Here is a 15,436-nt window from a genome sequence, read left to right on the forward strand (position 1 = left end):
AAGCCTTAAGTTAGATTTCAAAAATTAAAACCAAATTTCAGATATCCTCGGCATAGCTAAATATTGCAGGAAGAGGCTAAATATATACTGTGGGATCACCCTGAAATTACAAAGAATCAAATAAGCCATATCTGCCACCCGAAAAGTAAATCGTGTCAGCATATTTCAGTCCTAGGAATTATACTTCAAGTTCTTTCTAGATTTTCCTATATTTTAATCTCTTAGTAGAATGTATAACTCTATCTGACAATCTTATTTTACCTAATTAATTATTAAACAAGAATATCTGGTAACTCGCTTCGTTGTGATTTCATTTGCAACGCCGTAAATAACACAACGAAATCAGTCTGTGGGTTTTCGGTTTCCATATGAGCGCTCACCCTAGCCATCCAGTACTCGACCGCTTCTTTCAGCACGTTGGCTAACAGTAATTGATGTAAGAACACATGTGACTAATAGCATTGCTGCTTACTTTACTCTCTAGCTATGCTCCCCATATTTATATTTGCAGAATAGAGTATATCCTTACCATGCACTCGCTTTCCCGCTATGCAGTTGGGAGTGTTATCCGTGTTGCTTATTGTTCGTCAGGTGTTAAACAGCATATATGTAGGTTTGCCTGCACTGCCTGGACAAATGGTGTGTCAACACTTGGCTCATAGACAGGTGATACGGCATGTATGTACTTAATATTGTGCGCTTTTATTTTCACAATGAACAACAAACGGCTGACTTTGCTTGGCAGGCGGCTTGTTTATTTATTGCACAATATCCTGGGGTGTCGTAGCAACAGAAGTGAGAGTGTGTGTGTGGAATGGTGTAAGGTATACTACACAATATCCGTAAGCTCTTATTTCACTCCGGGTGAAGGTTTAAGTGCGTACAAGTGTTCTGTATGCCTACTTACATTAAAGCTTATTTACATACGTATTACGTATAAACATATGACACGTGCTAAATATAAGCTCTGCTTTAAGTACTTTTCAACATGTGCTGGTCTTATTTACAATACAGCAACACACATTAAAGTATCGAATTCTTCTTGCAGAAATTATATGAATAACTCGCTCATGACCAGTTCCTTTACTGTTGTGCTTTCGATTCAACCGTTTCGTGTCTCAAAATCAGTTGATAGTTTTAACACAACAGTAGCTGAGATTGAAACAGATTTAGGGACAAGTGATATGTATCCATTAAGCAATCAGATAATAGAGACGCTGAAGCTTTTGTGTGAGAAAATTAAACAAAATAACCCAGAAGTTGCAACCTCACTGGAATTGGAGATGGAGAATTAGGAGAGAGAGGTTGTTCAGACTGAGAATCGTTTTCTCTTGTTGATCTTTGGTCAATGTGTGAGACCATTTGTAGAATGTCAAGGCGAGTTTGGATTATTAGTAAGTGAATGTGCTTACTGCTGTATATGTGACGGGGTGGACTGTTGGCAACATGCGAACACATACAGTTTGGTACACTCCCTACGTAGTTTAACTCTTAAAATACGTTGGGTTAGGTTAGGTTATACTGGTAGGCCAATACGTCACACATAGAGCAGTTTTGGTCCCTTGCGATACCAGGTGGAGTGCCGTCACGTTGTCCATGAGGAGTAGTAATTCTTTAGGATGCCTGCGCTTGACGCGAATTTTAAAAGTTTTTTTGGCTTCACTTTCGATACCTCTTTCAGATTCTCATATTGTGAGGCCCCCAAGACTGGTTTGTGACTTTTAATAAAAATTAACTTTAGAACAATTCTTTTCGGATCCTGGGAGTAGTTGTAGCAATATTGTCTTAAAATATACCGATTCTAAGAGCATTCGATCTCTGGAATAATAACCTTAAGCCGAATAAAATTTAAATCAATGAAATCAGTATCAAAGAACCAGTCTCTACAGTCTTGGGAACAACAAATGGGAACCTCAGTTAGTCAACACAGCAATGATTAAATTGTGTGACCAACTCTTGTAAGTTTTTCTTTTTCTTCCATTTCCTAATAGTCTTTTACTTTAAGAAACCGTAAATCTCTGTTATCAACAATTCCATATCTTCTTATATTCCGTTTCTAAAGCGAAACCCTTCCTAACTTACCTTATATGGCGACCGCTTGCGGAATATATGTCCCACATGTGAGCATGGTATAATCTCCAAAGTGCCGCCGCACATCCAAGTTTTGAAAGACAATTCCAAATTTTCACCACCCCAAATATCGAAACCGGAATCATAAGTGCCAAGACGTTCAAAGAATTTACGATCTATAGAGAATAGACCGCCAGCCATAGTGGGTGAGTAGACAGGCTCAGCAGAGTTCTGAAAGAGATGAAATTAGATTTTTATAACAAAAGTATATAAATATTTATACAAATCTGTATAAATCCTTTAAAAATATTTTTTAAATAAAAATGTATTTGTTGAGATTTTTTTAATAAAAAACAACATTTTTTTATATAAAAAAAAAATTGTATAAAAATGTTGAGAAAACGTTTTTTTTAATAAAAATTTTTTTTATTAAATTTTTTCCGTATAAAAATCTCTACTAAACTACACTCGTTTGTTTTTATTGCTACTATAAATATACATTTGCTTCCCATTTGCTTTATGGCACCCTCACAACTTATAGAAATCAACAATAATGTGTGTATTAGAGAACGTTTCACTTGTCATTGCTCACAAATAGATTTAATTACTTGATCTCAGCTGTGTAATTAAATATATATATGTACAGCGTATTTCTTAGTGTTTGGCCTTTTAACCCAACACACGCTCGATTAATTAGAATTTCACACTAATACAACTTGAATATGTGTACTTTGCAGTTACATACATATATATGTACGTGCTTAAATAGAGTTATGTATGTAGTTTGCTTTATTTGAAATTCGTTTTGGTTTTATTACCGTCCTGTGAGCGCAATTGAGTGGCGCAGCAGTGGCAGGTTAACGCTAGAGAAGTTGTGATTTCAAGTGGATACACATACATATAGCTTAGAAGCACGTATATCAAAGGTTGCTCACTGTTAGCTATCAGCGTATGTGTGCGTATATATGTATGAATGTATATGCGTGTGAGCTTAAAAATAAATTGAATCACATAAGTACATTTAATTTTTGTAATTGAAACAAAGCAACATTAAGTTAATTGCGCTGACAGAAACAGACAAGCGAGTGCGTGAAAGGAAATTATGGGGGATAAGTTTAATTGTTTGTGTGCGTTTCGGGAAATGTAAACGTGCAAGAAACCTGCTGTGTTTGGCAGCATGAATTGCGTTCTTTAATGCTTTTGAAAAATAACAATTTCACTTTTACGACTGTGATTTTCATTGGAATTTAAGCGGATATTGAATTGAATTTGAAAGAATATAAAGAAAATGTTTATTTCCTAATTTCTATTTTATTGACATAATTTATAACAGTTTTGAAGGTAATTGTACAAAATTCGTAGCCTAGCCGCAGGCGCACAATCATTTTATATTATTTATGGTATGGAAATTAGATTTTTTATAGTGTTAATTGTTATTTTTTAAATGCGAAAATAATAATTAATTATTCTAAAAATTAGAAAAAATAATTTTAGCACTCGCTACATCAAAGAGCGTAAAAGAAAATCATTTCGAAAACTCTACTGCCTAAATTTTGAAAATTAAACTTAATTATATTTACATTTAAGCAAAAAATGTAGTTAACAATTTATTTAAGCAAATATTATTCGCTATAGAAAGGAGTTTTAAATTCAATTTAATAATAATTTTCATATTATGCCATAAAAAGTATATGCGTAATAAACCTAAAAATTAAAATTGTTTTATCAAGAAATATGTAGGTCCATATTTTCGACAAAAAATTACCAAATATCAAGCTTGGAATTATCTTCAGGGAAGTTTGCGTGTTAAGTTAGTTATTGTAGGCAACATACTCACTTTCTTTATATTGACAATTTAATTCTTAAAAGCAGCTGTGTTGAGTGCCTTAAAATATTTATACTTTGTAGTGTCTATCTCTACTAACAACAACATTTTTTATTAGAATAATAGAAATTTTAAACAACAGTAAAAAACGTAGCCTATCCAAAGGCGCATTTTTCGATAGTTTTATTTAGGTTACAATGATATTTTTGGTAGCGTATACTGAGCTTTCAAATAATACTCTCTGTGCCATTTTATATTGTATTGTAGATTATTTTCGAAAGAAATACAAATTTTTATTTATTTTATATAAATTTAACCCCTTGACGTAACAATTAGCGCAACGAAATTCGCTTCCAACTGTTCGCACACACCTTACTAAACAAACCAGTTTGGCTACTTACGAAACAGTCGCAAAACGAAACGAAATGTGAATGCATGTAATACAACTATTTATTTTTGATTAGATGTTGTGCACGGAAATAACGGGAAAATTTTAATTCTCTTTTCATCAAATGTACACTTCTACACACCACAAGTCAGACTCGTGATAATCATGTTAGGCACAGAAATTGTACCACGAGTCAGACTCGTGGAAATACGTCAAGGGATTCATTTTAATTTTTATCGTCCTAAGGATATACAAATAATTATATAGAGCAAAAAATTCATATATTAAATCAATTATTACAATTGAATTAATTTAGTAAGTTTGAATAAGAAATTAATGTAACTTTAAAATACTTAAAAGAAATATCACAAAAAACCGCAAACTTTCTAAAGCAAAGCCATTTTCATTTATAAAATATTACCATCTCCCATTCAACTACCTTAATCTCTCTTGCAACTGTCATCCCATTCATATTTTGCATTTGCGACTTGCAAACCATTCGCGTTTTTACGCTACAAATGGCATGCTGTCAGAGCGTGTGAAAAGTGGCGAATAATGCTGGAAACTAGGTGCCAGACAAGTGTGGCACTTGACCCCAAATGTCTTTTCTAAATGTCCACTTTGCACTGCTTTCAGTTTTCAGCTTTCAGCTTTGCCTGGTCGTCAGCATTTCCGTAACGGATTTATTTGCGAAGAAGCTTTAGAGACCAAAAAATAAAGAGAGTGCAAAAAGTAAGGGAATAATGCCAACCACCGGCAACGACGGAAACGTTTATTTGTGCATTGAGAGTAATCTAACGTTTTTGAGGGTGCCATAACAACGGCGTTTGCGTGCGCAAAAAATCGACAAACACTTTAAAAGCTGTGAATATTTTAATGACGTACGATGCTTTCGGTTTGTCGAAAAAATAATGTTAAATTTTGTTTTGAAAGTTAAACAACTTTTTGTTGGTTGGGGAGCATTTGTTTTGACAATTTTTCGGTGTAGAATTTTACAAACAATTTAAAAAAAAAATTCAGTTCTATTTTTGCAAACCTTTTAATCTTAATCGTTTCATTAAAATTTGAAATTACTAAAAAAAATCAATAAGGAAATGATATGAATACATAAATTTAACAAAAAAATTGTTTTATAGTTTCGTTTAATTCAAATCGAGAAACTATCTTTATTGTTATTTTTCAATATAATTGTCCATTACTAGTTCCAGTTTTTGCAGCCATTGCAATGTTTTCAAACCCTTCTCATTGCTTTAACCTCCGCATTGGGGTTGCAAACTTTCGTAAAAAAAAATCGTTGCATACTTTTTTGCCCCAGCGACAGTTAACTCACACACACAACGTTCATTAAAATTTCGAACAAACAAAAAACACTTTTTGTGCCCTTTGAACCAGTTTGTTGATTGCCTGTTGCCTTTAACTCACTGCAATTCACACACTCATGCATTTATTCATGCCATTGAGTGGCTTTGTTTCTGCCTACCACATACACACGCAAACGAGCATAAACGAATGTTTGTGTATTAGTTTGGGGTTTTTGGCAGTTTGCAAATTGCTTTAGGATTTCGTAGGCAAATAGACAGCCAGTCAGCTTGTCAGTTACTCAACTATACGCACGAAAAGCTGGCGCATCACTTTCCGTTATGCCACATCCGCCATTTTGTAGATGAACTTTTTCCAAAAAAGAATCCCTTCTCTTTTTTGTCAATTGCCATTTTTTCCTGCCGGAACTAACATAATGCTGTGTGAAAAGTTCTTTCTGCCTGATTTCTATGCATTCGGTGCTACGAGTACTAGAGACTCGGTCATTGCAGGATTTAACACACGCTTACAATATTTTTTTGTGGCTCGCTGGTGTTTTTCTACGAAATTACTACTGCTGTTGAGCTTACAAACGTCCAAAGCGAGACAAAAAAAATTGTAAAAGGGAAAATTAAAAAAAAAAAATCTTCCACACTCAATATCTCACTTGCTCCATGCATGAGTGATTTCTACCAGGCATATTAGCAGCACAGCGTTTATCTCACGCTAACTTTGTGACTGATAGCTGTATATACATATATATACATGACCGGCAGGCGTTTGAGTGTCTTCATTTCGCATTCAAAGCTCGTTGCACAACAACAAATTGCAATTCTTCTTTATATACATACTTACACACATATATTAGTTTACATAGCTAGACCATAACTACATCAATTATCATCCTCTTATTTAACATTTTGCTGTATTAAAAAATCCTTTATTGCTGTGCCGATATGCCAGAGCATCCGTTATAAACTCGAAATTCCTCAAAATGCAGTGAAATTCATATTCCAGTTTAAACACACAAACACACACACAGATATACTATGTACATATGTATATGTGTCGAAGGTTTCACTATTTAGACTGCCTAAAGTCATTGGAATTTTCCTGTGACAATCATAAATGCAAATACCATAGCACAGTTAGCGTCGTCTATGCTCTAACTAGCAACTCTGCTTTCGATTTTACAGTATTTGATAAGCTGCCAATCAGCCTGGTAGTAGCTTATGCTAAACCACTTGACCTCACCCATTAAAGTACAGTGCCACAATCACTGTCACAACATAGCATAGCATAACATAACATAACACAACATAACATAGCATAGCATAATACAGCTTAGTATAACCATTCGAACCACCATCACATACCTAAGTCTACTACCTTGCAATTATGTGTCTGCTATCCAGCTGCTGTGGCACACGTTTGCCCCATACATCCTTTTCACAATGACAGTTTGCAGCAGCTCAAAAAGGTATTAGCAATACAAAAACAACTAAAAAATACCAAAATGACAAGGACATAGCAGTTCTGAACGGTTGTACAAGAATATTGCATATTTATTCGTTTGCTTCCGAAAAATTTTCTCGATAGCCCTACACAATTTACGGCATATTGATTGGCCAATTGAGGCGTGAAAATTTCTCCGTGACTATGGTGCGTTAAATAAATTGGTAGACACGTACGTGCTCGGTGGTTGAGTGGAAATTGTTTTCCTTGCGATTGCACTTTTTTCAGTAGCTGCGGCGGCAAATAATAAAATACGAAAGTGAGTGAGTTATGCGTTTCCTTTCAAGCAATTGCGCAATTATTCTATGGTGGAATAGGGTATACATCTAGAGATGCACTTAACTGAGTTTCAGTCCACAGAGCATGTGATGCATAAATGGGCTTAGCAACAAATTATAGGGATTTTGTGATCGGAAAAGTACTTAAATTTACTGAATTTCATACTTCATTAGTGGAGTGATTTGAAATGGTTATTATTTAGCTTAGAATCTCTTTTTGGTTCATAATTTGGAGCCATGTATATTACCATGTGGGCATATCGGAAATTACAGTGGAAATTAAGGTACATTTCTGAAATTAAAAATGTTCAAGACAAATAAAGACAATTTTATTTGCAGAAGATAATCTTTTTCGTAATATAATTTTAAAAGAAAATATTAAAATTTCTAATATTCTAACTGAGGCCTTTAACTTTGTGTGTATAGAGTATGTATATATTGACAAACATTAAAAAAAAAATTCTGCAACAACAATACCAACAATAGTTATACAGACAAGCAAAGTTGAGTGCAAAAATTTACTCGTGCTGAAGGAAATTATTATTATTCCAGCTCAATTTTCTCCCCTCGACATGTTTTCCACGGAAATAAAGTTATCAAAAACTTACAACAAACTTTATTTTATGCATTCCTCTGCACCAGACCGGTAGTGAAAAATTTGCATAAATTCTTTGGAAGATGTTAAGAAAGTCGTGCAAAGGATATAAAGAAAAATAATAACAAATCTGAGGAAAAATTATATGTTTGCTATTTTTCTATGGATATAGATACATAGATAGGGATTTTCAAAAATAAATAAATGTTCAATAGGCAATCCTATAATTAATAATCTATATATTAAATTTTTTGTAATTTATTTTGTCATTTATTTTAAATAGGTTATTAACATGCAAAGAAATAGTTCTATGCATTTTAAAAATACAGTAAATCTAAATTGTTTGCAGTGATGAAGTTTCAAAATATGTTTAATAATTGATAATTTAAAAAAAAAAATCGACAAAATCTGATGAGATTGAAATTTTGTTTTCGGAATATCCACTTTCTAAAACTTTATTTAACACATTCATTTGACGGACATGTTAAAATACGATTTCGTTGTAAATAATTTATAAAAAACTATAAATTTGAATTCACAATTATCTTCAATACATTTTCAGAAAAGTTCAGAAGTTTTCAGTTTAGATTTTCATAGTTCCCAAGAAACTTTTCAGAAGCTAAGCATGACAACCAATTAAATCAAAATTTGCATTCCAAATATTTTTAAATATATTAAAAAGGACCTACGAATAAGTATTATAGTATATAATATACTAGTGCATAAAACTCCGGGGGATGTGGCATCAAAAAGCGAATTATTCGATTAACAACCTTATCTACGCGCGGCACCCTCTGTATGGTTAGTAAACGATGTTCTGGCGACCGAATAAAGGCGGTACAACCTTATCATCGGTATAAAAACCAAATCAGAATCGGATAGATAGACTGATTACCGGTCAATCGTAAACCAGACTTATCCACGAAACCACAGAAAAAGAAGCGGTTAAAACAAACACTCATCAAAATAATGACCTATAGTATGAAAAATAAGGCCAGATTCGGAGCATGGTATATTTGCGCACTCTCAAAAACTTCACATCTAGTCCAAGAGCAATGCAAATATTGGAATGCATTTGATTATTTAAATCAATTAACATTTTCAATTCAATTTGATATATTATATTTGGACAGAAATCAGTCCTTTCTGTTTACATTATTTTGTTTCGCACACGTGTATGGAAAAGCTATGCGTACTGAAGATTTTTATTTTATAAATATAGAATTTCTTATACCCGAGACACACATGTGGTAAAAATACCATGATAAAAGTATTATGGTATTGTGTTTACCACGTACGTTGACATACTTCGATTTGTAGTAAACTGAAATACCAGCTTCGTTTTACAGACATCAGATATTTCAATTCAATTCAATTTCAGCAATAAATATTTACTCGTGCGTAATGGAGAAAGCAATTTTTAATAAAGGGTGATTTTTTAAGAGCTTGATAACTTTTTAAAAAAAAAAAACGCATAAAATTGACATTTACTTTTTGAAGATAATTTCATTTAAATGTTGACCGCGGCTGCGTCTTAGGTGGTCCATTCGGAAAGTCCAATTTTGGGCAACTTTTTCGAGCATTTCGGCCGGAATAGCCCGAATTTCTTCGGAAATGTTGTCTTCCAAAGCTGGAATAGTTGCTGGCTTATTTCTGTAGACTTTAGACTTGACGTAGCCCCACAAAAAATAGTCTAAAGGCGTTAAATCGCATGATCTTGGTGGCCAACTTACGGGTCCATTTCTTGAGATGAATTGTTCTCCGAAGTTTTCCCTCAAAATGGCCATAGAATCGCGAGCTGTGTGGCATGTAGCGCCATCTTGTTGAAACCACATGTCAACCAAGTTCAGTTCTTCCATTTTTGGCAACAAAAAGTTTGTTAGCATCGAACGATAGCGATCGCCATTCACCGTAACGTTGCGTCCAACAGCATCTTTGAAAAAATACGGTCCAATGATTCCACCAGCGTACAAACCACACCAAACAGTGCATTTTTCGGGATGCATGGGCAGTTCTTGAACGGCTTCTGGTTGCTCTTCACCCCAAATGCGGCAATTTTGCTTATTTACGTAGCCATTCAACCAGAAATGAGCCTCATCGCTGAACAAAATTTGTCGATAAACACATTTCGAACCGAACACTGATTTTGGTAATAAAATTCAATGATTTGCAAGCGTTGCTCGTTAGTAAGTCTATTCATGATGAAATGTCAAAGCATACTGAGCATCTTTCTCTTTGACACCATGTCTGAAATCCCACGTGATCTGTCAAATACTAATGCATGAAAATCCTAACCTCAAAAAAATCACCCGTTATTACAAACAAATGGCAAAAATTTGTATTTTCTGCACAAAAAACCGAAGCCCGTCACATAAGCCCATCAAAAAACGGCATTTCTTATTTTAAATTTTATTTATTTATTTTTGAAAAGTCATATTGCAAAAATATTTTGAAAAGCTTTTATATATAAACTCTCTCTTAGGTGTCTTACCTATTTTTAGCTGTGTTTAGTGAAATACCACGAAAAAAGCTGATATTGTTACTAGCAAAATACTACATTGCTCACATGGTAGTGACAGACATCTGGTATTAGTGCGAAAAATAGTATTGTTACTACATGTGTGTCTCGAGTATTACTTGATAAACGTTTTAACAAATTGTTTGTATTTTGTCTGCACAGATGTAGATGTTATATGTATGCAAACTCCACCTTGACTGTACCTTAATAATTAAACAATACTGTTTCCATGTATGCTAAGAATTTTTAAGCATTAAATCGCAAACCCGTAAATCTTATAACACTAGACTGCTTTTTAAGCAGTTGTATTTCATATTAGATTTCGTGAAAGCTCTTACATATTTAAAGCTATCACGAAAATGTATCGTTTATTACACAAAAACCAGTGAACTTGTGCAATCTTTGTAACTTCTAGATATGACTTGCTTTCTTGTAAATAAGTTCTTTATTGTAATTAGTAATTTTGTAAGCCTTTACAGCTTTCACTTCATATCGTTAATTTGGAATATCGTAATATGATCAAACAAAAAAGCTCTAAAGCTTACAATACATTAAAACTGCATACATATTTAACAGAAAAAATAAAAATATATTTAAAATCAACAAATAAAATAATTTTGAACATCGCAGGATTGAATTCGAAGAATAGTTATTGAATTATGGAATCTTATACTTGAGCTTTTCAAGAGCTTTTAAAACAATTTAGCATCGGCAATAAAATTTGAAAGCTAACAGAAAATTAAAAACTCAATAAGTTGCTACTATAAATTACAGTACTCAACAGAAATAATCTAATCTCATTTGTATAATTTCCTAGCATCTAAAGCCGCACAAAAAAGTAATACTTTGCAATAACGACAGTAGTATTTTCGACGAAGTATTATCGTACAAATGAATTGTGTGTTTTTCTCATACCGATAATGCCGTGTGACATATTGCACTTAATTTGGAACGCAGAGCGCATCCCAAAGCACAGTAATGAAATAGATGAAAAGTTTATTGACGCCATGAAAATTTACGCTGAAAAATACGTGCGACCTCAATGAAGTGACAAAAAAAAAGAAATCGGTGCATTATACATAGCTGAGCAACTTAAACGCGTGCATTTCTTACGCACGCAGTATGGCGCTAAACTTTTATTGCACACTTGCAACTTTCACGCTGTTTAAACAGATGCTCGGAAGAGGAAATGAAAATACTTGGAAATTGTTGAGCAAGAAAGGTGTAAAGTTGAGTGAGAGGGAGCGGTAGTTGCTGCGCCATATTTGCGCAAAAAATCAAGCACACCTTCAGCAGTCGCACAGGAAAATTCATTTTTAGTTGTTTGACTAACCATCTGCAGTTTGAGATTTTTTTTGTGTGTGTGGTGCGAAACTTGCAATTTTCTGAGCTTGTGGCAGTTGCCAAATTTTTTCACCAAAAAGACACGAGCTGCAATATTGGCAAGCAATGACACTCTACATCACGTATTTCTCCCACAATCGCTACACCAGCTCGCACTTTGCTGCTCTCTACGAAAATTTTAGTTTCTGTTTATTTTTCCAGCCACATTTTCGTTGTTGACTCTTACTTTTTTTACTGGCGGGGCACTTGCACAAATATTATACTTGAGTGCACACTTCATATATGTGTGTTTGTTCACCTGTAGTTTTGGTCGGCATGTCTTGTAAGTATGTTCGCTCTCGTTTGCCTAACGCCAACATCCTTGGCTGGCATAATAATGTTTTCTTTTGCGTATGCCGCATTCGGTATGCAAACTCACGCTGCCTAGCTAGTTGGTGCTTTATAACATCCTTCGACAACTTCAATATCTCCACTTTCACTCACCCTCTTCATACTGTTTCTGCAATTTTCTGTTAGCACTTCTTCACTCTTCTCTACCACTTCCTTGCAGTTGTGAATTGTCTTTTTTAGTATTTTAGCGCTGACATTTAACCCCTGCAAGCTTTAATATTGAGCACTAAATGAAATGTCCTTGAAGGTGACGAAGTTAAACGATTTAGTAAAAGGATAAATTGTGTGCTTTCTAAGCTTGAGATTACAAGAAATGTAATCATTTTATTGGCTTTAAACCTTTTTGCAACTTTTTGGAAAGTATATAAATGTTTTCTAGAATTTTCTCCAGAAACACCCTAAAGCTTTTGAGCAGTTTAAGACGTTCTAATATCATTTGCTTTTACTTGACACTAAAAAATACTATTAGAGCATTTAAAGCTCTAGTTTTTTCTATTTCTATAGAAAAATATTAAAAGAACAATGATTTTGTCGGTTTGAGTAGCTTTCATGTACGCCGTGAAAGCTTTAAAGCTTTTTATATTTTTATTTTGAAGTATTATACTTTAATTCAATTCCGTTACAATGCTTAGATCAGTCCTAGCAAATAGATTTCGTATTTCAAACAGCGAGCTTTCTCTTTTAATATATTTAACAAATATTTAGAATTTTTCGAAAATTTTTAAACATATACTAAAAATGAGTATAAATGATTAGCACAGAGAGTAAAGGACCTTTAGATTACTTACAGCATATTTTTAGGCGCTTTGAGAGCATATATGGTTTGCGAACCACCCTGTACACCTCTTATTTTTTCTTACTTTTTTGCCGTCTATTATATGTGCTTTTTTGGTTTTCCTGGCTCGTTTTATTATTGTCTGTATAACACAAGCAAACAAGAACGTGACTTACATGCCTAAACGGGGGGCGTCTTAAGCGTTCGTTCATACGTATGAACGTACATGTCGCGACATATGAGCTTTTTTTTGCGCCCGTATGCACGCTCCAGCATGTGCTGAATATTTGTTATGCATGACGGCACAAAAAATTGCTACCATGTAATTTAGCAACTTTTCTAAGCATACTTTAAGGGTAATTTCGAAAATCATTAAGAAACCACTTAATGCAAATTGCGAGTTCATTCATAAAAGTGAGGCTTATGCTGCACGAATTTGCATTTTCAAGCTTGACAGATGAGTGTGCAGAACTTTTTATTGTCGCCTCTACGAGTACACATTTCAGCGCGCACAAAAGTAGGCTAACTAGCATTCAAATTACATGAGGCTTAATATGCGAACATTTAATTTAGCGGATTTTGCATGAGCCCGACGTTGTGATTACGTGCTTACATACACGAGTGTATGTATTTGGTTTTTGTAAAGCTGTGGCACTGTTGCTTGCTGTAAGACTTGAAGTATACATTGGGGCGCATGACTGTAGACATTTCGTGAGCTACTTTTTCTGCGAACTTTGCATATTTTTAGGCAACTCATGTTAATAAAATGAATTATAAACAGGAAATTTAGAATGACTTTAATTTTGAAATATCTCTCTTGTTGACAGTTTAAGAAAGCTCGCGGACAAAGTATTTATGCTAATATTTTTGCTCGTAAATCAAATTTTTATTAAAACTTTATAAAGTAATATATCATTACGGCGTGTTTGAAATAAATAAGAAATTTTTTATGAGTGCCTAAACATATATATATACATTAGTACATAAAATAACAGTATATTGGTTGATTGTCGTTAGTGCTATCCTTAATTGTTGAAATAGCATTTTTAGGTCTTATGGCATTTTAAGGTCTGAACGTCTCAAAATATTGACCCCTAAGGAACCTTTAAGTTTTAAGACAGTAAAAAGACACAATCAAAATCAAAATATGTTTCCCCTCTCATTGGAGTAATTTCATCATCGATTCCTGCGCCAGAAATCATAATCGCGTCCAATCGGTAATAAAAATTGTTGGCCTATTGATTTAGAAACGAGAGACTCTGAAAATAATGTATCTACATTTTTTTTTTAACCACCCTAATGTAAAACAAACGTAGGTAGCTCCAGAGTGCTTTCGATTTAAACTTTCTCTTCGCACACGGTAGAGGAAGGTAGATAAGAAGCTGTAGAATAAAACGAAGAATAAATGCGAGCGACAAGAAATTACTGAAGTTGACAAGAGAATAATAATGAAATCACAAAGCACTCAAAGAAAGTTACGAAAATATTTATTTTTATAATTTTCATTTTAAAATTATTCCCTGTTTTCCAGACATCAACGTCACACTTTTATTTTATATTTATTAATTGTATTTATGTATGAAAGATAAACTTCAAGTGAAATAGAAATCATGTAAATTTTAACATAGAAATCGACTTTCATATTTGCAAAACAGTTTGATGATAGAAGAATTATAAAGAGTTGTTTCGTTTAAAAAAGTAAGTTTTATTGTTCAAAGCTTTAAGCTCTCCAGCAGCTTTTAAAGCTCTTTCAGGATGAATTACAGATTATTGTACAGTAAAATATAGTTCGAATAAATCTATGGAAACTCATCTTTCTATTAAATAATCTAAAATTCATCCTGAAAGAGCTTTAAAAGCTGCTTGCGAGCTTAAAGCATTTGAAAATTAAAGCTCTATAGATCAGTGTGATATAATTTTAAATATATAGTTTATAATACATTATTTTTGATGACAAACTAGTTCGCTAAAAAAATATTCTTTAAGAAATGAACTAATCATAATCCACTTGTTAAAAACTACACTTTCTGAAAGTGAAAGTGAAGTGCTCCGAAAAACACCAGTCTAGTATCAGTTACATTGCATATGAATTAAGTGACAAACTCTATCAAAAGACCTTGAAAATATGACATATAACTCAGTATGCGTATAAAATATGCCACTGCATTCCTTTTTATTGTTGTAAGACTACCCTCCCACGTCTTTGGTATCTTACAATATGCTAGCACAAAAGAATACCCCCATAGCTTTATTAAACATTTTCACTCATTCTCTTCACTTTTTCGCTCGTTATCCGCACAGCTCATTTGCAATTACTTTGTCGTTTCAGTTTGTTTTCTTCATTTTTTTTTTACATTTACCTTTGATGAAGACAAAATGACGGTTTGACGATAATTTTCTTTTTCCCTTTTCGATTTTCATTTTTCTACGCCGTACACC

At 33.5% G+C, this 15,436-nt stretch overlaps 1 protein-coding gene across 4 annotated transcripts in view; it reads right to left on the reverse strand.

Annotated features, from left to right (window-relative positions):
• The window catches only part of LOC105215096 (putative polypeptide N-acetylgalactosaminyltransferase 9), a 148,392-nt gene that overhangs the window by 17,170 nt on the left and 115,786 nt on the right, over nucleotides 1-15,436 (reverse strand). For all 4 annotated transcript variants that reach the window (XM_054235066.1, XM_054235065.1, XM_054235063.1 and 1 more), the window contains one exon: nucleotides 2,083-2,301. In XM_054235066.1, coding sequence (XP_054091041.1) covers nucleotides 2,083-2,301 — 219 coding nt within the window. The remainder of the gene's footprint in view (nucleotides 1-2,082; nucleotides 2,302-15,436) is intronic.

The sequence above is a fragment of the Zeugodacus cucurbitae genome, chromosome 6, assembly GCF_028554725.1.
Source record: "Zeugodacus cucurbitae isolate PBARC_wt_2022May chromosome 6, idZeuCucr1.2, whole genome shotgun sequence".
Lineage (NCBI taxonomy): Eukaryota > Metazoa > Arthropoda > Insecta > Diptera > Tephritidae > Zeugodacus > Zeugodacus cucurbitae.